Source organism: Barbus barbus (assembly GCF_936440315.1).
Source record: "Barbus barbus genome assembly, chromosome: 37".
NCBI classification, from domain to species: domain Eukaryota; kingdom Metazoa; phylum Chordata; class Actinopteri; order Cypriniformes; family Cyprinidae; genus Barbus; species Barbus barbus.
In genome coordinates, this window is record NC_136715.1 from 216,700 (window position 1) to 243,100 (window position 26,401).

General features: G+C 41.7%; 1 protein-coding gene across 1 annotated transcript in view; it reads right to left on the reverse strand.

Moving 5' to 3' along the window:
• Positions 1 to 26,401, reverse strand: part of LOC306857028 (interleukin-1 receptor accessory protein-like 1-B) — a gene marked incomplete at both ends in the record, with an annotated part of 238,415 nt that overhangs the window by 126,858 nt on the left and 85,156 nt on the right. The window contains 2 exons of the mRNA XM_079396671.1: positions 7,625 to 7,778; positions 8,742 to 8,928. Coding sequence (XP_079252797.1) covers positions 7,625 to 7,778; positions 8,742 to 8,928 — 341 coding nt within the window. The remainder of the gene's footprint in view (positions 1 to 7,624; positions 7,779 to 8,741; positions 8,929 to 26,401) is intronic.

Consider the following 26,401-nt stretch of genomic DNA (forward strand, 5'->3'; position numbering starts at 1 on the left):
CTATGTGAATATTAAAATCCCCTGCAATAGCAAAACAGTCAAACTCTGAGGAAATCATTGATAACAGTTCAGTGAAATCATCAACAAAGGCTGGAGAATATTTTGGAGGCCTGTAAATAATGATAAACAGGGTGTGTGGAGCACCTTTCAGCACAATACCTAGGTATTCAAAAGATGAATACTGACCAAATGACATTTGCTTGCACTGATAAACATCTTTAAACAGAGCAGCTACACCTCCACCTCTCCTAACAGTCCTGCAGACACTTATAAAATTAAAGTTAGGAGGGGCTGTTTCAGTGAGGACTGTTGAACTGCAGCCGTCTTCTAACCATGTTTCATTTAAAAACATAAAATCCAGGTTGTTTGTGGTTATTAAATCGTTGATTAGAAATTATTTATTTTTAAGTGAGCGAATGTTTAAAAATGCTAACTTGATGGAATTACATTTTGTCTCTACAGCAATCTTAGATTGATGCATTATAGGCCGCAGGTTAGATGGGTCAGCCGTACGGCTTGAGAAGGTCTTAGACTTTCTATTGCTTAATAAAACAGAAATAGAGGAGGCTACAGGCACACTGGGTTCCCGCTTGTTCTGTAAACATTTGTGAATGTTGCTGCTAATATAGCGGGGACCCGACACATATCAACTAAGAACTAACCGAGCGTGACCTTTCCAGCAGGATTACGTAATATGTGAAGACACACATGCATCGCAGGCTAGAGCAAGCCCAGCATTTGTGCTTAAAGAGGTGGATGAAAATGAATTTTTTCAGAAAATGACCGAACGTTTCGCTAGATAAGATCCTTATTCCTCACCTGGGATCCTGTGGAGCTCTTTCAAGCTGCACTGAAACTGCATTTTGGACTTTTAAATTGTTGGCCACCATTGAAGTCAACTATATGGAGAAAAATCCTGGAATGTTTTCCTCAAAAAACTTACTTTCTTTGTGACTGAAGAAAGACAGGCATGAACATCTTGGATGACAAGGGGGTGAGTAAATTATTATTCTAGAAGTGGACTTATCCTTTAATGATCATGTGATCTACACGTTAATCAGACTGTGACTGGCTAATTCCCAATGTCGTGACGACGTGAGTGTTATTAGACAGCGCATCATGTGCTCTGGGACAGAGATGTCAGCTGCAGCTTTATGTAAGCATACTGATGAGGCGACAGAGAGAAACGTAGAGTGGAGTTATATATGAAAATGGTCGGCTGCCGTTTAACCCTGTAAAGAGAGCGGCCGCTGGACGAGCGTCTCCATCAGTAATGTGTTTATGAAAATGAGCCACATGACAGATCGCTGGCATTGATCACATGCTCATCCATCATACTGAATACTCCAAACGCTCTCTCTCTCTCCATTCTCTTCCCTCTTCAGCCATATTTTTCTTCTCTCTGCATCAAGCCTTCGTTTATTTCTCTCGCTCTTTCTACTGCAGCTGTTGTCTTCATTTCCCTCCCTCTCTCTCATATGTAATATGGCAGTACAGGAAGCATAAGGTGGGAATAGCTCTCATTATTTTCCACTCTGTTGCCACGACGACAGCAGTTTGAGTGACAGATCTGAAGTTGGGCTGACAGGTGACGTGTGGCGCCACAAACAACACAACACACACTAATATCACACACAAGCGGCGACTGCCTCATCTGAGCTCATATGAAAAAGCACAAGAGGAAAAAAAAACCATAATAAAATGTTGACATTAAATAATTATTTTTATGTGGGATGAGCTTTACTGTTCCTGGAGAGAGAGAGAGCGAGAGAGAGCTGCACAAACATACTCAATGCTTCAGCGTTCTCTCGGTTTCCTCCAGGAAAGAAGATCCAAACACTCTCAGAGAGGACAGCAGAGCCTGAAACAGAGACCCTCTGCACACCCTCATTATACTCAATTAAGTGAATAATTATTCACCCTTCATATGATAATCAGCGGACAGGACTGAACGCCTTTGTGATGTTCACCTGCTCTCCAGCGCTACGTTGTTATATAATGGCTCATCTCTGAGCTGCAGGATGCAGCTGTAAGCACATCCATATTTCTCGGGCAAAACTCCAGTATTAACCCACTCAAAAAGAAGAAGAAAGAAAGAAAGAACATAATACCAAAACTGCAGACGAATAACAGAACTAAAAACAGGTGATTCCATGGAAACACCACAACGATTCTGTGATTAAATGACTCAATGAATCATACTGAATCAAAAGCCGTGGCTTATACAATGGGAAAATTAATTTAGGGCATAACGCATGATTTTAATAGTGTGCAACAGCACTAATATCAAACACGAATACGACACCCACCTATCCTGGTCGCTGAGACATCAGGTGGCTGTAAGAGACAAACGTAAAACTCTACAAAACTGAATCCAAGAGAAAATATTTAGCCAATACTACAGTTACTCCTGCTGTAGGTGCAAGACCACAGATAATCACAGCTCTGTAGATATTCAGCATGACTCTGATATTTCTATGATATTCTCTGAACCCTATCTATAGCAGCTTGTAATTACACATTCATTTTTATTTCTTCTCCACAAAATGAAAGGAAGCCAAAACGGCAGCCGGATTAGATCATTATAAATGAGCGGCGCGACAGAGACAAGCAGTTATGCTAGATATCAACACTGTTCGAATCAAGCTTCTCAAATCAGACGAAGATGAAGAAATAAAGACTATTATAACATAACTGAACACCACTGAACATCAACACACATCGATGTTCTCTATGAAGCCGATCTGCAAAAGTATTTATTCAAAATAAAATTTTTCCCAGCTTTGACATCAGAATTAGGTTAGCAGACAGCATAATTTTGTTTTAATGTTGATTTCTATTTAGAATACATGGCAAAGACATTGTGGAAAATACATTTGCAATCGGAGTCTTGAGCTGGAGTTAATATGGAGCTTTTTATGAAGATCCAGAGGGAGTCCATCATACTCCTAAAAATAAATCTATCTCTAACCTCTCAATCAGGAACATGTTTTAAGCACTTACTCTGAGACAAATCCATGACACAAATTCAATAAATATAATCATCTGTTTTCATTAGTCGGCCAGCGGGATGAGGGTCTTACGCTGATGTCCTATAGGAAGCAGATGAGCCGTTTCTATAAGTCATGCATATTAATGAGCTGCACCTGGCTGTTTGGTGAACAGTGGAAACTGAACACAGAGGATTTGCTCATTGCCTGTGAGTACAAACTGGACTGTGCTGTTCACTGCTGAAGGACAGTTTAAGGGTCTGTGAGCACATAATAGTAATGAGCTTTTATCTGACTGACACATGGATGCTCCGTAAGCGCACAGTTATTCTGAGCCAATCAGCTGAGCTGTACATGTCATGTGACTAATGACTCTGATGTCATATCAGCACAAGAACAAGCTTCACTAGTGATGTCACAGACAGCAGACGGACTAATATAAGAGCATCACACACACTTTAGAAACATCCAGAGAGCTGCTAGAGATATCCCGATCAAAAAAGAGTTGAGTTGAATCTGTAACAAACTGAAGCAGGAACATTTCTGCATAATAGGTTACGTTCAGAAGATTCTTGAAGATACTGTACATGAGAAATTAAAGCATGCTGAGTGTCACATGGCATTCAAATATAAACAGTGTTGGGGGAAACGCATTACAAGTAACACAATTAAGTAATCAGATTACTTTTTCAAGTAAATAGTAAAGTAATGCATTACTTTTTAATTTACAAGAAAACATCGGAGTTACTTTTTCAAATGAGTAACTCCAGTTACTTTGTTCTCATATATTGACTGACAGCTCTGGTGTTGCATGTTGAGAGAAATCAGGAGTAAGTGCAGACGTTGTGTGTGAACATGATCTTACTGTAGTTCTAGACTAAATATCAACATGTATTTACTCATCTCACCTGCACAAATACATTCAGTATTCCTCAAAATGAATTAAAAACTGTGAAATGTAAACTCAGAATATACATACCTGCAATAATTAAATATGTTAAATAACACAGATATCCTTTATGTATTTAATCCCATTTTATTAACCAGCGTCTTTGCTGCTGACCTTCGATGATCCAGTTCAATCATACTAATACATTTATGGAGAAAGAAAGAGATGAAACCCTATGATGTCAAGAACCGAGTAAAGAAACCAGTGCCTTCTCTACTATCTACTAGGGATGTAACGGTATGAAAATTTCTCATCACAATTATAGTGACCAAAATTATCACGGTTATCAGTATTATCACGGTATTGTTCAAATGTGCTGGAGATGTTCAAAAAGTACCGAAACATAAATCACTTCACCAAGTTTCATACTTAAAAATCAACAAACAGCAAATAAAATGACTTTTTGTTTGCATAATCACTAAAACAATAACATTACCAATGAGGTCTGGATTTTAAATGACAACTTGACTGACACCAGTTTAATAGCATGTTCAAATAAATCATGTAAATGTTCAAATAAAGCTTTGAAAAAGTTTCATATAAAGGTAAACCTCACATTTCAGCCTTTATAGAAAATAGTTAAGTCATAATGATAATTGATTAATAAGGGGAAGGGGAGGGGGGAAGTGGTGTGTGGCCAAGTATGGTGACCCATACTCAGAATTTGTGTTCTGCATTTAACTCATCCAAGTGTACACTCAGTAGTGAACATACACCCGAAGCAGTGGGCAGCCAATGCTGCAGCGCCCGGGGAGCAGTTGGGGGTTCGGTGTCTTGCTCAAGGGTCTCACCTCAGTCGTGGTATTGAGGGTGGAGAGAGTGTTGGTTATTCACTCCCCCACCTACAATCCCTGCCGGACTTGAGACTCGAACCCACGACCTTCAGGTTACAAGTCCAACTCTCTATCCACTTATCTGCTCCATAAATAATTCTATATAGCTTATCAACCGGTTAAAATTTACAGCAGGGCATGCAAATTTGGTGTGTTTTTTGGCCAGACAGAAACTGCACACAGGCTGAATGTAAATAAGTGTCTGTAAATCCAGTCTCTGACAGCAGGTGGCGCTTTATATGGAAAAGCTGAATTACAGCTGATTCCCGTGAACTCCGCGAACAAAGCAGTATTGTGTTTAAGAACACTTCCTTTAGGTATTACATGGAGCTGAGATGAAAACAAAATGCCATCGAATCGTTTCTGAAGACAGTCAGATCCTTCAGAGGTACATTTATATAATGAATTCACTGATATATTCATGTGTATAATTCCCTCAGCACTCTTTTAAAACCTCCCAGCTTTTCCGCCCTGTTTTCACTCAGAATGAAACTCTGCTGCCGTGCGCTCGTGACACTGTTACACTCTGCTTTATGCTGGACAGTATTTATTTATCGTGAGTTGTTCAGAACGCGGTACTCGAATACGGTTTTAATGATAATTCAAATATGAAACGGTAATACTAACCGTGGGGACTTTTATCATGATTTATCGTCAAACCGGTAATCGTTACATCCCTACTATCTACTAACACATCACACCACAACAACACTGACCAACTCAAGCAAATCACATCACAATTACATCACTCATTAGGAAACTCAAGCAAATCAACAAAGTAAAAGTCAATGATATCAGACCCTAAAAACACACTTGACAGACTATCAGTGCTCAGATAAAACACATAGAGACACTTGAGCAGCTCCAGATTTACTGGACACAATCAAACTCACTATAGAGACACAACATCTGCAGCCCTGATCAAACAGACCTCCCGTAGACAAGATTGTGTTCGCCTGCCACACTACGAGACACTGCGGGTATCGACTCCAGTCTGTGTCTCCAGCACTTATCAGTGCATTATAAAAATGCCTTTTACTTACTCTATTTGTAATTTAATTTTATTCATTAATGTCATCCATACTATATTTCTTTGTCAATTACACTGTTTTATATTTTTTTATAAATTTTTTTATATTTTATGCACTTTTCTCATTTTGCAGTTTTAACTGCATGCCGTAACAAATATCTGTCATTCCAGTAAAGTACCTTAAAACTGGAACTGAGAGAGACTCTGTGTGTGTGTGTGTGTGTGTGTGTGTGTCTGTGTGTGTGTGTGTGTATGTGCGTACGTGCGTGCGTGTGTGTGCGTGCGAGTGTTTGTGTGTGCGTGCAAGCATGTGTGTGAGTGTGCGTCTGTGCGTGTGTGTGTGTGTGTGTTTGTGTGCGTGTGAGTGCGTGCGTGTGTGTGTGTGTGTGTGTGTGTGTGCGTGCGAGTGTTTGTGTGTGCGTGCAAGCATGTGTGTGAGTGTGCGTCTGTGCGTGTGTGTGTGTGTGTGTGTGTGTGTTTGTGTGCGTGTGAGTGCGTGCGTGTGTGTGTGTGTGTGTGTGTGTGCGTGCGAGTGTTTGTGTGTGCGTGCAAGCATGTGTGTGAGTGTGCGTCTGTGCGTGTGTGTGTGTTTGTGTGCGTGTGAGTGCGTGCGTGTGTGTGTGTGAGTCTAGCAGAACTGCAGGAACACAGGCTGCTCATCACAGACAGACTCTCATTGCTCTGACTCTGTGAAAGCGTTTCTTCCAGCTGGGCCATGAATTAAACGACAGCTGATTTCAGGCTTGACCTGAGAGATCCTCCACAGTGGAAGAACAGCAAACGAGGGAGCATCAGCCTTTAGTTTCGCCCATCTGCATTCTAACTGAATTGAGGTAGTGAACACAATGCAAAACTGCAATTTATATTTATATTTTAACAAACTCAAAATGAACTTTCATGGTTCAGGCTGGAAAATCACTCATTTGCCAGAATGCATTAACTGTGTTGAATTACTTTGAAGAACAATTCCAATTCCTGCATGCCAATTCAATTCAAATTCAAATGTAAGAGAACTGATTCTTCAGTTCTGAATTTTGCTCAACCTCTTTCTTTTTTCTTCCCGTCCTTCGGATGAGACGTTAAACCGAGGTCCTGACTCTCTGTGGTCATTAAAAATCCCAGGATGTCCTTTGTAAAAGAATAGGGGTGTCACCCCGGCATCCTGGCCAAATTGGCCCCTGACCATCATGGCCTCCTAATCATCCCCATACACTGATTGGCTTCATCACTCTGTCTCCTCTCTATGGCTGCCGTCGCATCATCCAGGTGGATACTACACACTGGTGGTGGTTGAGGAGATTCCCCCCTTGTATGTAAACGCTTTGAGTGCCTTGAAAAGCGCTATATAAATGTAACGAATTAAGAAAGGGGGGGTGCATGCATTGGGGTTCAATTATTGTGTTCTTATTAAAATAATTAATAAAAGGCTTTCATGCTGCATACAAATTTTTAGTTTTCTTTTTTAAGGAAAATCTGATCTTTTCAAGTTGCAGGTAGGACATAACATTTTTAATCAATGCTGTGCAGTGGAGTGGATCTTTCTGTTTCCAGTTGAGCAAAATCAATCTACGTGCTAAGAGTGTAACAAATCCAAGCATTATATGCTGATTTTTATGCTCCATATTATCAACCTCTTTCTAAAGCCTAAACAGCAGGACCATGGACTTCTAAAGAACAGTCAAGCTGATGCTCGTAACTGCATTTGCATGAGCACCACTTGTGCGGTTTAATATCATACTGAATGAAGGTGGTGGCAGCGTTTACAGATGGGCCTCGTGCTGCCCTCTGCTGTCGACCCGAAGCTCAGAAGAGCTCATCTTACCTGTGACGGACAGCTCGGTGGTCCTCCTCACCATGAAACTCCCAAACTGTAATTCGCAAGTGTAATTCCCAATGTCGTCTTCCCGCACGTCTCTGATGGAGAGCACATCCGCCTTCCTCACGATGCTCTGTCTCCACTGCTTCGGCCGGCATTCCTGCATCCAGAAACAGGCTATTTAATGCGGTTAACGCATTTCATTGGAATGACACGTTAATAAATCGTTTTCGATGATGCTGACAGACCGCAGCACTACTGATTTCATACTTGACAATGTTTTGACAACAGCTAGAGTTTCATCTATAAATTGCCTGCCAAACCACCTGTCAGTCATTTATTTAGCACTTATTAATTTCCATGTCGATTAATTTCCAAGCAGATGAGTTGATTGTCAATGCAGCGAACCATGAGAAGATGATGCACAAACTGTGCGGAAGTTAACCAGTGTTAAACTCTGAAAAAAAAAATTTCAAAGACGAAAGGTTTTCTTATCATCAATGATAGCTCGAATGCACTTCAACCATTTTAATTAAAACGTACTGCTTTCATATAGTGAGAAAAAATAACACTACAAGATATTAACATAAGAAGAAAAAGTGCTGTAAATGAAACCTCTTTGCTAGACTAGCTCAGTTTATATAAGACCGATATCAATGTGATTCGTTTAAAGAACTGCATCAAATGAGTCATTTGCTGCTCACGTAGTGCATTTGTTTCAGTTTCAACTCAAATAGCAAACTGTGAGGCATGAAGAAGTTCACACTCAATCCGGTCAAGTTTTCAGTGTCCTCAGCCATGACCTGTCTTTGATTCAATTTAGCCAGAAACCGTGGCAGACGTTTAATTTGACGCTCATCTGAATTAGTGCGCAGTCCAATTTCACCTGTCTTATGGGTGGCAGAAACGGACTAATTCATGCCACTTTCCATCTCATCTTCTGTGCCTCAGGACATCAGGACTGATATAAGGTCAGTTTCTGCCTAACAGCTTCTATTTTCAACTCTGAACACAAACTGCATGAGTGTGTTTTCGGTGAGATGGAGATGGAAACAAAATGAAGAGTATTACAGTACTAAACTAAACCTGTCTGCACAATGGTGAATGCAGTACGTGATCGTACCTTGTACCATGTGAATTCTGGCTCTTTTCCCGTCTGTATGTAGTCGTCAATATCAGGACAGAGGATGTCTTTGCTCTTACTCAACTCGGCCTTCTCGAAGTACCTCATCTTGGAGTTGAAGCAGAGACCCGTGTCGTTCTCTGCCACCGTGAGTGACATCGATACCTTCATACAGTACGTGGAGTTCCTGCAAAACACACCAAACCAACACCATCAACAAGCCTCACAGAAACAGGCAATGTTTCATGTGCTCTGGAAAAGGCTTTCAAACACTCGCTCTTTCATGGCGATCAGCGAGAGAGAGGAATCTCACGTTGACATTACGTCTCAGAATCCCTGTTCTTTATTGCTGAAATGAGTCTGTAAATGCTCGGTTAAAAGGCTCTGCTGTGTTTTCACATCATTCTCAGCAATTGTTCCTTTGCTTGTCTTGGGCTCAGGACATCTCAGATCAGCAGAAACGAGAGCAGAGAGCCAGAAGGCCATTTTTCACACAGGGCCATGTGGGTTTGGATTTTGATTTTGACATTTTCATAAAATGTCATCAGACAGATGGACACACCTGTGCAAATGAGTTTAAATATCCTGACCGGCTCCGATAAACCTGCGTACGGCGGACAAGCGATCGAAGTGATGGATGGACGACAGCGTCGTTTCTAAACATCTCACTGAAAGCTTGTTTCCTCTTTCACATCAAAGCAGGAGGAAAATCAGAAGCACTGAAGATCAGGAGTGTTTCTGCTGTTCTGATGTTAAGCAGTGAACCCCCTGCAGTTCTGTGGAGGAAACCAGCGCTCGGCTCGTGAATGATGGCAAACACTCACTGACTGTGATCTAGAAGCATTTTTGTTATGAAACTTATTGACCTCTCTGCTGATCGTCAGAAGCACAGGACTTGAGGTCGCACATATTCCACTGTTCTTCTGAATCATGTATGTGTCTCACCAGCAGAACGGTAAAAGGATTTTATATCAGTACACAGATAATATTTTTATTAGGGGTGACCCCGAATAGTCGAAGATTCGATGCTTCGATAGGAGGAGCCTGATTCGATACCAATCTCACAGTTGAATATTCGCTGGGTGATCATGCCATTTTGGCTATATGGGGGTGCTCAATGTCTGATTTCACATAGAACTACTGGTTTTCCTGCTATGTTGGTTTTCCAAATAAACGCCATAGCAATGTGTCTTGAATATGTTTTGCATTATAAGTCCGATGCCTCTTTCTTTTTGGAATTATTGCTTGAGTAGACGCATTTGTCTTTTCAGTTCCCTTAATTATAACATCTCTAGTGCTATTTTTAAATGTTTAGTCAAGCAACAATATGTTAATTATTTAATGTATGTCTAAAATCAGGGATTAAAAATGAATTGGTTCTAAGTAAAAACAGTAGGCTACTTTTCCCGAGGTTAGAATGAAATAAAACATTACTTAGGCTAATAAATTCATAGCAATGTAATTTCCTCAACCATTTGACACAAAACTATTATATATAATTAATATATAATAATTTAATTTCGTCATATAGATTTTTAATGATTTTTTTAATGAAAACTTTGTTTTGAAGAATAGAAGAAATATGCTATTTGTTGTTCCTATATTGGTTATGAAGAAAATCCGTTAGCCTAGCATATTTGTTATTAAGTTGATTTAAAAATCTTCATAACAAAATTTAAGCAATTCAAAGTTAAGAAAAAACTTTTATTGGACTGCAGATCGAAATAAAAGAATTCTTGATATTCTTTAAAATGAGAGAAATCACTGACAATTTAGGCTACGCTACTTTCATCGACTGCAAAAAAAAATAATAATAATAATTTGCAGTGTTAACTTATGAATTGAAAGAAGGACAAGAAATAAATAACAACAAGAACAATCAGATTTTTTTCTTGTAATCAAGAAAAAAAAAAAAAAAGAAAAAAAAAAGAATGTTTGACAGTGAACACATCTCCACTGCATAACCATATACAATCGCGGTGTCAGTCGCAAATATTAAACATGTTTAAAAAAATCTTTGTGAAAACGACTGGCAACGACTGGTTCTTGAATTCTAAGATTATAATCTTTAGACACCACACACTATGTGATTTTTCTGCCGACTGCAAACAGCGACTGAGCCCAACTGGAACAGACCCGGCCTCACAATCGTGTAGTGTGTTCTCGGCTTTAAACTGACACAGGCAGAGTGAAAGAAAGGATTTTTCTAATCAGGTAGGGTACAACTGATTTCAAAACATTTCAGCCGGTTTATATGTATATTGTGTATATATTATTTATCTCGTATAAGATGCATTTGGTTGAGTTACGCTGCAGTAAAACACTTCATTGCAATACTATGGTGATTATTTATCTCTTCAGCGCGAGCGGTACAAACAACAATCCAGGATATTAATAACTGACTGGGACTGTCATATACATAACATTATAAAGAGAACACTATTATAATAAAACACTGTGAATTTTATGAGTTTAATTGCTGTGTTTCTGCACGTTGTTGCGTGAAGAACGCGTCCACAAAAGGAGTTCATTCAGATCCGGGCAGAAACGTTCACTTCGGGGCATTTTGTGCAGATAGCCGATAAGTCACAATTTTTCCCTGTGTGTTTAACGTCAGTAATTATGACTGTCTAATGTCTGACTTGACTCTTGGTAATGTATTTTGACCCCCCCCCCCCCCCCCCCCCCCCCCCGCCCCGGGCCACCAACAAACATATGATTCGACTATCATTCACCTATCAGCAAGATTCAAAAATTCTGATACGACTATGAAAATCCTTAGTTGGGGACACCCCTAATTATTACCCACAGTTCCACACTCATTTGAGCATAAGGTAAAACTATCAGTAAATCCACTAAAAATTGGGTCAGATTATACTTAATGGCATCTTGACTAAATGTATGACCATGTTTGATTCATTGTTGGAAGCATTAAGGACCTTGGCAGAGAATTGATCACGGTTAATTAGTGGATGAAGGCAGCCGTTATGTGGGAATAGGGAAGCTTGCACTGGTTAAATCGTTAAATATGGGCCGTAATTCCCTCTGAATTCCTGCGGATCACACAGAGATCCAGAGCATTTCAGGGCAACTGGGTGACAGTGAGGCGTCATAGTTGCGGGTCAAAACACCGCTCTTCCGTTCCGATCAGAATATGAAACAGGTTCTCCCCACTCAGTGACGCACCCACTGAGAAACCTGATGAAAGTGCTCTAGTTATTGGCGATTCTATTGTACGGAATGTGAAAATAGAGACACCAGCCACCATAGTCCATTGTTTACCGGGAGCCAGAGCGCCTGACATCTTGGCAAATTTAAAAGTGCTGGCTAATGCTAAACATAAATTCAGTAAGATTGTTATTCCCATCGACACTAATGATGTTCGACCTCGCCAGTCGGAGATCACTAAAAATAATGTTAAAGAGGTGTGTGAACTTGCAAGTACGATGTCAGACACTGTAATATGCTCTGATCCCCTCCCTGCTTACTGGGGTGACGAGATTCATAGCAGACTGCTGTCACTCAATGGCTGGATGTCTAAGTGGTGCCCGCAGAATAACATTGGCTTCATATAAATTCTTCTTTAAGGAAAACAGTTTATTCTCTGATTTTCAGCATGCATATCGAGTAGGACATTCAACAGGAACAGCATTAACACAGATAACTGATGATTGTTTAGTACAGATTGATGATAGTAATTTAGTAGGAACAGTGTTGTTGGATTTTAGCTCCGCTTTTGATTTACTGGATCATAAATTATTGCTTGAAAAATTGAAATGTTATAAATTTACTTCTCAAACTGTGAATCGGTTTAAAAGTTATCTGACTAATAGGAAGCAATGTATATTTTATAATGGAAGGTATTAGGAAGTGAAAGAGTTGCAATGTGGTGTGCCTCAAGGAAGTTGTCTAGGACCATTGTTATTTTCAATTTTTTACCAATGATCTTCCTTTGGTTTTTTAAGCATGCAAGGGCAGTTATGTATGCAGATTATACAACATTATATCTACCAGCAACATCAATTGAAAAATTATCTGCTGTTTTAGATGAGGAGTTACAATTAGTGGTAAAGTGGGTACGGAATAATAAGATGGTTTTAAATTTGACAAAAACCAAAACTATTGTGTTTGGAACAAATTTTAAACTTAAATTTAAACCACAATTCAATTTGTCTGTAAAGAGTGTGCCTATTGAACAGGTAGAGGAAATTAGACTTCTTGGAGTTATTCTTGATAGTAGGCTGAAGTGGTCAAAACAGATAGAAAATATGGTAATAGTTATGGGAAGAGGTCTATCAGTTATGAAGTGAAGTGAAATGACATACTGCCTTTGATGACCAGCTGACCTTCAAAGAGCACATTGCAAAGACTGCTCGATCCTGCAGGTCTGTACTACACAACATCAGAAAGATTACACCCTTTCTGACAGAGCATGCTGCACAACTTCTTGTCCAGGCCCTTGTTGTTTCTAGACTGGACTACTATAATGCTCTTCTGGCTGGTCTGTCATCAAACACAATCAAACCTCTACAAATGATTCAGAATGCAGCGGCACGACTGATCTTCAACGAGCCCAAAAGAGCGCATGTAACACCTCTACGCATGTAATGGTACATCTCTTTGCACTGGCTACCAGTGGCAGCTCGCATCAAGTTCAAGACACTGATGCTTGCGTACAGAACTACCACAGGCTCAGCACCCTCCTACATCCACTCACTATTACGAACCTACATCCCCTCCAGAAGTCTGAGATCTGTTAGTGAGCGACGCCTTGTGGTACCATCACAGAGAGGCTCAAAATCACTCTCCAGAACATTCTCGTTCACCATTCCTGACTGGTGGAATAATCTTTCCACCCCTATCCGGAATGCCGGCTCCCTGGCAATCTTCAAGCAAAAACTGAAAACTCATCTCTTTCGGCAGTACTTGACTTCATCCTAAACTCAAAAAAAAAAAAAAAATCTCTTTCCCTCTATCTTTCTGTGCGCTTACTAGCTTGTACTTATTTGAACAATGACTGAGACTTGGTGATACGAGCACTTCCTCTGTCTGATTGCCTCTTCAAGATTAATCGCTTTTTGTATTCCCCAGTTGTAAGTCGCTTTGGATAAAAGCGTCTGCCAAATGACTAAATGTAAATGTAAGTATGGTGACCCATACTCGGAATTCGTGCTCTGCATTTAACCCATCCAACGTGCACACACACAGCAGTGAACACACACCCGGAGCAGTGGGCATTTATGCTGCGGCGCCCGGGGAGCAGTTGGGGGTTCGGTGCCTTGCTCAAGGGCACCTCAGTCGTGGTATTGAGGGTGGAGAGAGCGCTGAACATTCACTCCCCCCACCTACAATCCCTGCCTGCCCGAGACTCGAACCTGCAACCTTTGGATTACGAGACCGACTCTCTAACCATTAGGCCACGACTTCCCCAATCTGAAAATTTTTTACCACAGTATTGCATCTCTCAAATTGTGCAAGCAATGGTTCTTACTTATTTAGATTACTGTCCAGTGGTATGGTCGAGTGAATCAAGTAAAGACTTAGTGCAGAATAGACCTGCACGACTAATTTTGAACTGTAATAGAAGGGTTAATATTATAAAAATGCACAAAATTCTAGGTTGGCTACTGGTGAAGGATAGGGTAATTGTTTCTCTGCTTTGTTTTATAAGAAACATTTCAGTATCAAGAGTTCCTAGTGTATTGTACTGTCAATTTTTGTATAGTAGTGCTAGTCATAATTTTAACACCAGGCATGCATCAAAAGGATATTTTTTGCTTCCTGTTTCAAAAACTAATGCAAATCAATGGACTGTAATGTATAGAGGAATGAAAATATGGAATGAATTGCCATCGGACATTACATGTTTTTACAAGTAAGATGAGGTTAAAAAAATCGTTGAAGAAATATTTAATGGTACAGTACTAAGTGGATTGTTGATCTTGATGTTATGTATGAATTTTGGGTTTTTATGTTTTATTGTATTGATTTTTGTTGTTATGGATTAATGTCATTTTGTTTTTTACTTGTTGGACCCCAGGAAGAATAGCCACTAACTTCATAGTGGCTAATGGGGATCCAAATAAACAAATAAATAAATAAACTGGGGCTAGGGTCAGGAAGCAGACAGACTGGCTAAACCGACCGTCTGCTAGCCACCTCACGTCACAGAAGTCAGTTAATTCTCAGCACATAGAGACTCTCTCACCCAGATATCACACTATAGAGACTGTGTCTGTTCCCCGAACTAGATAATACAGAAAGCGTCCAAACCAAATTAAGAGTAACAATTTAATTGATGGGAGAAGTCGTGGCCTAATGGTTAGAGAGTCGGCCTCGTAATCCAAAGGTTGCGGGTTTGAGTCTCAGGCCGGCAAGGATTGTAGGTGGGGGGAGTGAATGTCCAGCGCTCTCTCCACCCTCAATACCATGACTGAGGTGCCCTTGAGCAAGACACTGAACCCCCAATTGCTCCCCGGGCGCCGCAGCATAAATGGCTGCCCACTGCTCCAGGTGTATGTTCACTACTGTGTGTACACTTGGATGGGTTAAATGCAGAGCACGAATTCCGAGTATGGGTCACCATACTTGGCCGTATGTCACGTCACTTTCACTTTCACTTTCAACAAATAAAAAGTGTTTACAATACAGAGAAACAATTGATAAAACTTGGCTTACTGAATATCAGGTCTCTTTCTACAAAAGCACTTTTTGTAAATGAGTCTATCAATGATCATAACCTAGATTTGCTCTGTTTGACAGAAACATGGCTAACACCAGATGAATACATTGCTTTAAATGAGTCTACACCCCAAGATTACTCCTATAAAAATTAGCCATGTCCAAAAGGTAAAGGGGAAGGTTTTGCTACAATTAATAGCAATATTCTCAGTATTTCTCAGAGGGCAGGCTTTAAGTATAACTCGTTTGAAGTTATGGTGCTGCGTATAACATTATCTAGAGAAACACGTGTTAGTGATAAATCCCCTGTGATGTTTGTACTGGCTACTGTATACAGGCCACCAGGGCACCACACAGACTTTATTAAAGCATTTGCTGATTTTCTATCTGAGTTAGTACTGGCTGCAGATAAAGTCTTAATTGTTGGCGATTTTAATATCCATGTCGATAATGAAAAAGATGCCTTAGGATCAGCATTCATAGACATTCTGAACTCTATTGGGGTTAGACAGCAGGTTTCAGGACCTACTCATTGTCAAAATCATACTCTAGATTTAATACTGTCAAACATTGATGTTAGTGGTGTTGAAATTCTGCAGCAAAGCGATGATATCTCAGATCATTATCTAGTCCTGTGTAAACTCCATATAGCTAAAACTGTAAATTCTACTCTTTGTTACAAGTATGGTAGAACCATCACTTCTACCACAAAAGACTGCATTGTAAGTAATCTTCCTGATTTATCTCAATTCCTCAGCATATCCAACAGCGCAGAAAAACTTGATGATGTAACAAACTATGGACGCTCTCTTTTCTAGCACTTTAGATACAGTTGCTCCTTTACGCTTAAGGAAGATCAAAGAAAACAGTCTGACCCCCGTGGTATAATGAGCACACTCACACCCTAAAGAGAGCAGCCCGGAAAATGGAGTGCAGCTGGAGGAAAACAAAACTAGAGGTATTTCGTATAGCTTGGCGGGAAAGTACCCTATCCTACAGAAAAACATTAAAAACTGCTAGATCTGATTACTTCCATCTCTTCTAGAAGAAAACAAACATAACCCCTGGTATTTATTCAATACAGTCACTAAATTAGTTGGCATTTCCCAAGAGCACAGCAGTAATGACTTTATGAACTAGTTTACTTCCAAGATCGATACTATCAGAGATAAAATTGTAACCATGCAGCCGTCAGCAACAGTATAGAGTTTTTTTTTTTTTTTTCAAGATTCAAGAATTTTTTATTCGTCACATACACAATTATACAGAGTATAACCAGCAGTGAAATGTAAGTCAGGTCCGCTCCAAGGACAGTGCAATTATATAGTATTCAAATATTAAGAAAAAGAAAAGTAGAAAAAAATAAAAGAATAACATAAAATAAAAGATAAAAAATATAAATATAAATGTGCAGGTCAGTATGTTGTTGACTTAAATAGCAATATAAGAGGAATGTGTACAAGAATGTGCAAAAAAGTTGTACAGGGTATTTAAATAGCAGCAATATGAGGTAGAAAAAAATATGAATAGCTTATTGATATAGTGATATTTACATGGAGTCAAGTGATGTTATGACACAGAGTTAGAGTTTAGGAGCCTGATGGCCTGGGGGAAGAAGCTCCTCCTAAGTATCTCAGTTTTTGCCATCAGGCTACGGAAGCGCTTACCAGATGGAAGCAAAGTGAATACTTTGATAACCGCTGATAACTTTGCCTCTTTTTTCACAGACAAAACTAGAACAATCAGCAACCAGTTCTCAACTCCACAGGACCTCCAATCAACCACATCCACCGCTCTAACTCCCATCTTCTCCTTCTGTCCCCTCACCGAGGCAGAAGTATCCAAACTTCTCCTCTCCAGCCATCCTACAACATGTCCTCTCGACCCGATCCCCTCACACCTTCTCCAAACAATCTCTCCCACACTCTTGCCGGCACTCACACACATTATCAACACATCTCTCCTCACAGGCATCTTCCCCACAGCATTCAAGCAGGCTCGGGTAACCCCACTGATCAAAAAACCTACATTAAACGCTTCTCTTTTAGATAACTACAGACCTGTCTCTCTCCTTCCATTCATAGGGAAAACACTCGAACGAGTGAAACCAGCTCTCGCGGTTTCTTTCACAGTACAACAAACTGGATGCTAAACAGTCAGGTTTCAGGAGTGGCCATTCAACAGAGACTGCGCTACTCTCAGTCACTGAAGCCCTGCGAACTGCAAAGGCTGATTCCAAATCGTCAGTCCTCATTCTGCTGGATCTCTCTGCTGCTTTTGACACCGTCAATCATCAGATTCTCCTGTCTACACTCTCATCACTGGGCATCACTGGGATTCCACTTCGCTGGTTTGAATCCTATCTCACCGGTAGATCCTTCAGGGTGGCCTGGGGAGGGGAGGTATCCAAACCACATCAACTGGTCAATGGAGTTCCTCAGGGATCGGTTCTTGGACCCCTCCTCTTCTCCACATGCACTACATCGCTGGGTCCCATCATACATGCACATGGCTTCTCCTATCACTGCTACGCCAATGACACACAGCTCTATCTCTCTTTTCAACCAGATGACCCAACGGTAGCTGCACGGATCTCAGGCTGCCTGGCGGACATCTCGGCATGGATGAAAGAACATCACCTACAGCTCAACCTGGCAAAGATGGAACTTCTGGTCTTCCCTGCCACTCCGACTCTACAGCATGACTTCACGATTTAGTTAGGCTCATCAATGACTACCCCATCAACTTCGGTCAGAAATCTTGGTGTAATCTTTGATGACCAGCTGACCTTCAAAGAGCACATTGCAAAGACTGCTCGATCCTGCAGGTTTGCACTACACAACATCAGAAAGATCAGGCCCTTTCTGACAGAGCATGCTGCTTGTCAACTTCTTGTCCGGGCCCTTGTTGTTTCTAGACTGGACCACTGCAATGCTCTTCTGGCTGGTCTGCCATCAAACACAATCAAACCTCTACAAATGATTCAGAATGCAGCGGCACGACTGATCTTCAACAGAGCGCATGTTACACCTCTCTTCTCTCACCTCTCACCTCTCTTACACCTCTCTCGCCTTTATCATCGCGGGGGACTTTAACAAAGCCAACCTCAGACAGGTCATGCCGAACTTTCACCAACATGTATCCTGTCCAACTAGAGGATCAAACACACTGGATCATTGCTACACTCAGTTAAAGGATGCCTACAAAGCCCGCTCACTACCGGCTTTTGGCAAATCGGACCATGCCACAATTTTTCTAACACCGGGATACAAACAAAGGCTCGTTCAGGAACCTCCGGTGCAGAGAGTAGTGACGCGCTGGTCCTCCCACTCAGAGACTATGCTGCAGGCGGCGCTTGATGACGTCGACTGGGACATGTTCCAGGCGAGTTCTTCTGACGTCAGCGAGTTCACGGATGTAGCATTAAGTTTTGTAAACACGCTAACCGAGCAAGCTACAGAAACAATAACGATAAGGACATTCTCCAATCAGAAACCGTGGGTGGACAGAACAATCCGTGCCGTGGTTAACACACGCACTGCCGCTTACAATGAGGCTCTTCTGTCTGGGAATACGAGCGAGTACAAAGCATCGTGCTATGCTCTCCGACGCGCAGTAAGAGCCGCTAAACACAGATACAGAGAGAGAATTGAGTCTCATTTCCAGCTCAACGACTCGACGGATGTGGCAGGGACTGAGGACCATCTGTGACTTTGGAAACAAATCCTCCGCGGAGGTGAGAGCAGATCCGTTGCTGGCCGACGAGTTAAACATCTTCTACAACCGCTTCGATGGCAACGGCGGCGGCGCGTCAGGAAGCAGCAGGCAGAGCAGCGATGATCCTGTAATCACCGTATCGGAGGATGAGGTTCAGAGGGCGTTAAAGAGAGTGAACGTCAGGAAAGCAGCCGGTCCTGATGGGATAACCGGCCATGTTCTGAGGTCCTGCGCCGATCGGCTCGCTGGTTTGTTCACTTCCATTTTTAATGAGTCCCTTGCTACCTCCGTGGTTCCCACTTCATTAAAAAAATCCATTATTATCCCTGTGCCAAAGAACAATAAACCCTCTTGCCTGAATGACTATCGCCCAGTTGCCCTCACATCTATAGTCATGAAGGTTTTTGAGAGACTTGTAAAGAGCTACATCTGCTCATCCATCCCTGATACTTTGGACCCTCTTCAGTTTGCCTATCGCCCAAATAGATCCACGGACGATGCCATTTCTCACGTTCTCCACTCTTCCCTCACACACTTGGACAGCAACAATGGGAATTATGTAAGGCTGCTATTCATTGACTATAGCTCAGCTTTCAACAATATAGTCCCCATCAAGCTGGCATCTAAACTCACAGACCTCGGCCTAAACTCCTCACTCTGTGACTGGATTCAAGACTTCCTCACCGGCAGACCTCAAGTGGTGAAAGTTGGCCAGTTCACCTCAAACTCCATCACTCTGAACATAGGAGCCCCACAGGGCTGTGTCCTGAGTCCCCTGCTCTACTCTCTCTACACGCATGACTGCGTGTCCTCTCACAGCTCCACATCCATTGTCAAATTCGCTGATGACACTGTGGTTCTGGGCCTCATCTCCAACAACGATGAGACCGCATACTTGGATGAGGTAGAGAGACTCACATCATGGTGCCAGGACAACTGTCTCTCTCTGAATGTGGGGAAAACTAAAGAGCTGATCATGGACTTTAGGAAGAGACAGCAGCAGCCCTACTCTCCTCTCACGATCAGTGGGACCCCTGTGGAGAGGGTGAGTAGCTTCAAGTACCTCGGTGTAAACATCTCCGAGAACCTGACTTGGACTACACACATCCAAACACAGGTTAAGAAAGCCAGGCAAAGACTGTACCATCTGCGACAGCTGAGGAAATTCAGGGTCTCACCAGCAATCCTGAAAACTTTCTATTCAGGGACCATAGAAAGTGTATTGACTCAGTGCATCTCAGTGTGGTATGGAAACAGCTCCAATCAGGACTGCAAAGCACTACAGAGAGTTGTGCGCTTAGCTGAGCGCATCTCAGGGTCTGCTCTCCCCTCTCTGCAGGACATCTACCTCAAACGCTGCAAAAATAGAGCTGTTAAAATCATCAAGGACTCTAATCACCCTGGTAACTGTCTATTCACTTTGCTTCCATCTGGTAAGCGCTTCCGTAGCCTGATGGCAAAAACTGAGAGACTTAGGAGGAGCTTCTTCCCCCAGGCCATCAGGCTCCTAAACTCTAACTCTGTGTCATAACATCACTTGACTCCATGTAATATCACCATATCAATAAGCTATTCATAATTTTTCTCTACCTCATATTGCTGCTATTCAAATACCCTGTACAACTTTTTGCACATTATTTTTTGCACATTCCTCTCATTACTATTTGTCAACAACATACTGACCTGCACATTTATATTTATATTTTTTTTATCTTATCTTATTTTATCTTATCTTTTATTTTATTTTATGTTTGTACTTCTTCTTAATATTTGTATTCTTTATAATTGCACTGTCCTTGGAGCGGACCTGACCTACATTTCACTGCTGGTTATACTCTGTATAATTGTGTATGTGACAAATAAAACTCTTGAATCTTGAATCTTGAATCATCTCCTTGCACTGGCTACCAGCGGCAGCTCGCATCCAGTTCAAGACACTGATGCTTGCGTACAGAACTACCACAGGCTCAGCACCCTCCTACTTCCACTCACTATTACGAACCTACATCCCCTCCAGAAGTTTGAGATCTGCTAGTGAGCGACGCCTTGTGGTACCATCACAGAGAGGTTCAAAATCACTCTCCAGAACATTCTCGTTCACCATTCCTGGCTGGTGGAATAATCTTCCCACTCCTATCCGGAACGCCGGATCCCTGGCAGTCTTCAAGCAACAACTGAAAACTCATCTATTTTGGCAGTACTTGACTTCATCCTAAACTAAAAAAAAAAAAAAACTTTCCCTCTATCTTTCTCTCCACTTACTAGCTTGTACTCATTTGAACAATGACTGAGACTTGGTGTTACGAGCACTTCCTCTGTTTGATTGCCTCTTCAAGATTAATCGCTTTTTGTATTCCCCAATTGTAAGTCGCTTTGGATAAAAGCGTCTGCCAAATGACTAAATGTAAATATAAATGTAAATGAATAGACGGTTACCAGGGTGATTAGAGTCCTTGATGATTTTGACAGCTCTATTTTTGCAGCGTTTGAGGTTGATGTCCTGCAGAGAGGGGAGAGCAGACCCTGAGATGCGCTCAGCTAAGCGCACAACTCTCTGTAGTGCTTTGCAGCCCTGATTGGAGCTGTTTCCATACCACACTGAGAATACACTGGATCATTGCTACACTCAGTTTAAGAATGCCTACAAAGCCTGCTCACTACCGGCTTTTGGCAAATCGGACCATGCCGCCATTTTCCTCACACCGGAATATAAACAAAGGCCCGTTCAGGATCCTCCGGTGCAGAGAGTAGTGACGCGCTAGTCCTCCCACTCAGAGGCTATGTTGCAGGCGGCTCTTGATGACGTCGACTGGGACATGTTCCGGGCGAGTTCTTCTGATGTCAGCGAGTTCACGGATGTAGCATTAAGCTTTGTAAACACGCTAACCGAGCAAGCTACAGAAACAATAACTATAAGGACATTCTCCAATCAGAATCCGTGGGTGGACAGAACTATCCGTGCTGCGGTTAACAAACGCACTGCCGCTTACAATGAGGCCCTTCTGACCGGGAATATGAGCGAGTACAAAGCATCGGGCTATCCTCTCCGACGCGCAGTAAGAGCCGCCAAACACAGATACAGAGAGAGAATTGAGTCTCATTTCCAGCTCAATGACTCTCGACGGATGTGGCAGGGACTGAGGACCATCTGTGCCTTCGGAAACAAATCCTCCGCTGAGGTGAGAGCAGATCCGTTGCTGGCCGACGAGTTAAACACCTTCTTCGGCCGCTTTGATTGCAACGGTGGTGGCGCGACCAGCGCAGGAAGCAGCAGGCAGAGCAGCGTTGACCCTGTAATCACCGTCGGAGGATGAGGTTCGGAGTGCTCTAAAGAAAGTGAACGTCAGGAAAGCAGCCGGACCTGATGGGATAACCGGCCATGTTCTGAGGTCCTGCGCTGATCAGCTCGCTGGTTTGTTCACTTCCATCTTTAATGAGTCCCTTGCTACCTCCATGGTTCCCACCTCATTCAAAAAATCCGCCATTATCCCTGTGCCATTATCAGCTAAGCGCACAACTCTCTGTAGTGCTTTGCAGCCCTGATTGGAGCTGTTTCCATACCACACTGAGAATACACTGGATCATTGCTACACTCAGTTTAAGAATGCCTACAAAGCCTGCTCACTACCGGCTTTTGGCAAATCGGACCATGCCGCCATTTTCCTCACACCGGAATATAAACAAAGGCCCGTTCAGGATCCTCCGGTGCAGAGAGTAGTGACGCGCTAGTCCTCCCACTCAGAGGCTATGTTGCAGGCGGCTCTTGATGACGTCGACTGGGACATGTTCCGGGCGAGTTCTTCTGATGTCAGCGAGTTCACGGATGTAGCATTAAGCTTTGTAAACACGCTAACCGAGCAAGCTACAGAAACAATAACTATAAGGACATTCTCCAATCAGAATCCGTGGGTGGACAGAACTATCCGTGCTGCGGTTAACAAACGCACTGCCGCTTACAATGAGGCCCTTCTGACCGGGAATATGAGCGAGTACAAAGCATCGGGCTATCCTCTCCGACGCGCAGTAAGAGCCGCCAAACACAGATACAGAGAGAGAATTGAGTCTCATTTCCAGCTCAATGACTCTCGACGGATGTGGCAGGGACTGAGGACCATCTGTGCCTTCGGAAACAAATCCTCCGCTGAGGTGAGAGCAGATCCGTTGCTGGCCGACGAGTTAAACACCTTCTTCGGCCGCTTTGATTGCAACGGTGGTGGCGCGACCAGCGCAGGAAGCAGCAGGCAGAGCAGCGTTGACCCTGTAATCACCGTCGGAGGATGAGGTTCGGAGTGCTCTAAAGAAAGTGAACGTCAGGAAAGCAGCCGGACCTGATGGGATAACCGGCCATGTTCTGAGGTCCTGCGCTGATCAGCTCGCTGGTTTGTTCACTTCCATCTTTAATGAGTCCCTTGCTACCTCCATGGTTCCCACCTCATTCAAAAAATCCGCCATTATCCCTGTGCCGAAGAACAATAAACCCTCTTGCCTGAATGACTATCGCCCAGTTGCCCTCACATCAATAGTCATGAAGGTTTTTGAGAGACTTGTAAAGAGCCACATTTGCTCCTCCATACCCGTTACTTTGGACCCTCTTCAGTTTGCCTATCGCCCAAACAGATCTACGGATGATGCCATCTCTCTCTCTCTGAGGAAATTCAGGGTCTCACCAGCAATCCTGAAAACTTTCTATTCAGGGACCATAGAAAGTGTATTAAGTTTTTAACAAGATTTTAAAATCTTGTTAATTACTTATAAAGCCCTGAATGGATTATCTCCTCAGTACTTGAGTGAGCTGTTATCACATTATAGTGCTCCACATCCGCTGCGTTCTCAAAACTCTGGCCATTTGATAATACCTAGAATATCAAAATCAACTGCGGGTGGCAGATCCTTTTCCTATTTAGCACCCAAACTCTGGAACAATCTACCTAACACTGTTCGGGAGGCAGACACACTCTATCAGTTTAAATCTAGATTAAAGAAACATTTCTTTAACATGGCTTACACATAACACACTAATACGCTTCTAATATTCAAATCCATTAAAGGATTGTTAGGCTGCATTATTTAGATCAACCGGAACCGAGAACACTCCCCATAACACATGATGTACTCGTTACATCATAAGAAGAATGGCATCTACGCTAATATTTGTCTGTTTCTTCAGTCCATGTCCAGAACAATAATATACAAATATGAAAAATGAATAACATTTTTAAATAATAAATTGTATAATATAAATATATATATATACACACACACACAACAGAAATATATTAAATGAATTAAACTATAAATTTAAATTATAATAAAACAAACAAATATATATTATAAAAATAGACCAAGAAACAATAAAGGCATTAAACTATACATTAAAATTATAGCAAATGATATAAATGAGAAACTTCAATCAATGAATAAAACACAAATATAACAAATACATTAAAATATAAATGAAAATGCCCCATCGGGACAAGACCACGGGAATCAGATAAGCCTGACATGGCTGACAATCTGACATGGCTGGGGTTGGAAATGAACAGCGGGTTTCGTCTGGCCAGAACTGGCCCCACAACTGAGCCTGGTTTCTCCCAAGGTTTTTTTCTCCATTTTGTCACAGAGGGAGTTTTGGTTCCTTGCCGCTGTCGCCTCTGGTTTGCTCAGTTGGTGACACTTAATTTCTAGCGATTATCGTCAATTTGATTTCACAGATACTATTTAAACTAAACTGAGCTAGACAATGACATCACTGAATTCAATAATGAAATGCCTTTAACTGAAAATTGAGTGTTTAATCTTATTATTATACATTACTGACACTCTATCCTCCAATTTGATACTGTTAAGTGCTTTGACACTATCTGTATTGTTAAAAGCGCTGTATAAATAAAGGTGACTTGACTTGACCGATCATGAAAATACAGAAGAAACAGCCAATCAGAGTGTATGAGGAGTGTGACTGCTGTCCAATGAGATTCACAGTACTTGTCAAAAGTCTCCAAACATTATGAGTTTTTAATGCTTTAGTTAGTATATTCTGCTCACCACGGCTGGATTTATTCGATCAAAAATACAGTAGAGTAAAAACAGTCAAATATTCTTACAATTTAGAATATCTGTATTCTGTACAGTGCAGTATGTTAAACTGTAATTTATTTCTGTGACCAAAGCTGAATTTTCAGCATCATTACTCCAGTCTTCAGTGTCACACGATCCTTCAGAAATCATTCTAATATGCTGAATCCAAGAATCATGAAAAAATGTCCACAAACTATTAAGCATAAAAACATGTTTTTAACATTGATAATAATATGAAACATTAATAACTAAGCACCAAGAATAATTGTTTTTACTGTATTTGTGATCAAATAAATGCTGTCTTGGCGAGTAGAAGAAACTTAATTGAAAGCATTAAAAAATCATACTGTTTCCATACTTTTGACAGGTTCTGTACAGTTTGACGCTGCATGAGGATGCGTGTGAATCTCAGCGGTAAACGTTCACTCACTAGTACACTAGTACAGAAATGAGGGACACATTATGAACTAACAGACAAGAGATGGTGGCAGTAACTCACAGAAAGCATCAAACAGTGATTCTGCAGGATGTCAAAAAGCCAGATGCATTTCAGTCACATTCATGTCTGTGATGCAACACTCGCTTCATTTCTCTGCCTATAACAGATGGAACTGAGCATTCTGGGGGAAATGTTAATGAAATACGCCTTCAGAGGCAGCCTGAGAGTCAGAAACGCTGTCCCTCGAGTGACATCTGTCTGAGGATGCGCTGTGGCCCATCGTGGTTCACTACAGTGCTTCTTTAAATCAGTGTTTTATGAGCGCTGGATTATTTATGAGCCGGAGGAAGGTCAGGCTCTGTTGGGAGTGGAGGAGACACGATTCGGACAGACGCATAACTCATGTGTCACAGCGCGGAGGCCGGCTGATTAACTATATACTGCTGGAGCCCAACATACTGCCACTGTTTACCCATAATTCCTCTCAGGCCTCACTTCAGACAGTATCCCTCCGCTAAAGTGAAGCTAGACCCTGTTCTATCTCTTCATCGCCACGTCTCTTAATCCCTTCAGTCACCAGAGCCTCTTGTCTCAGTTTCTAATGCTTGTTTCTGACTTTTCAGCTCTATTAACAATTTTAATGTTTGGTGAATGTTTAAATTAATGTGATGTGTACATTTGACTGCCACACCAATAATAAATCAATCTGATGGTGCAGATACAGATGAGTGCAGCGCTACACTGT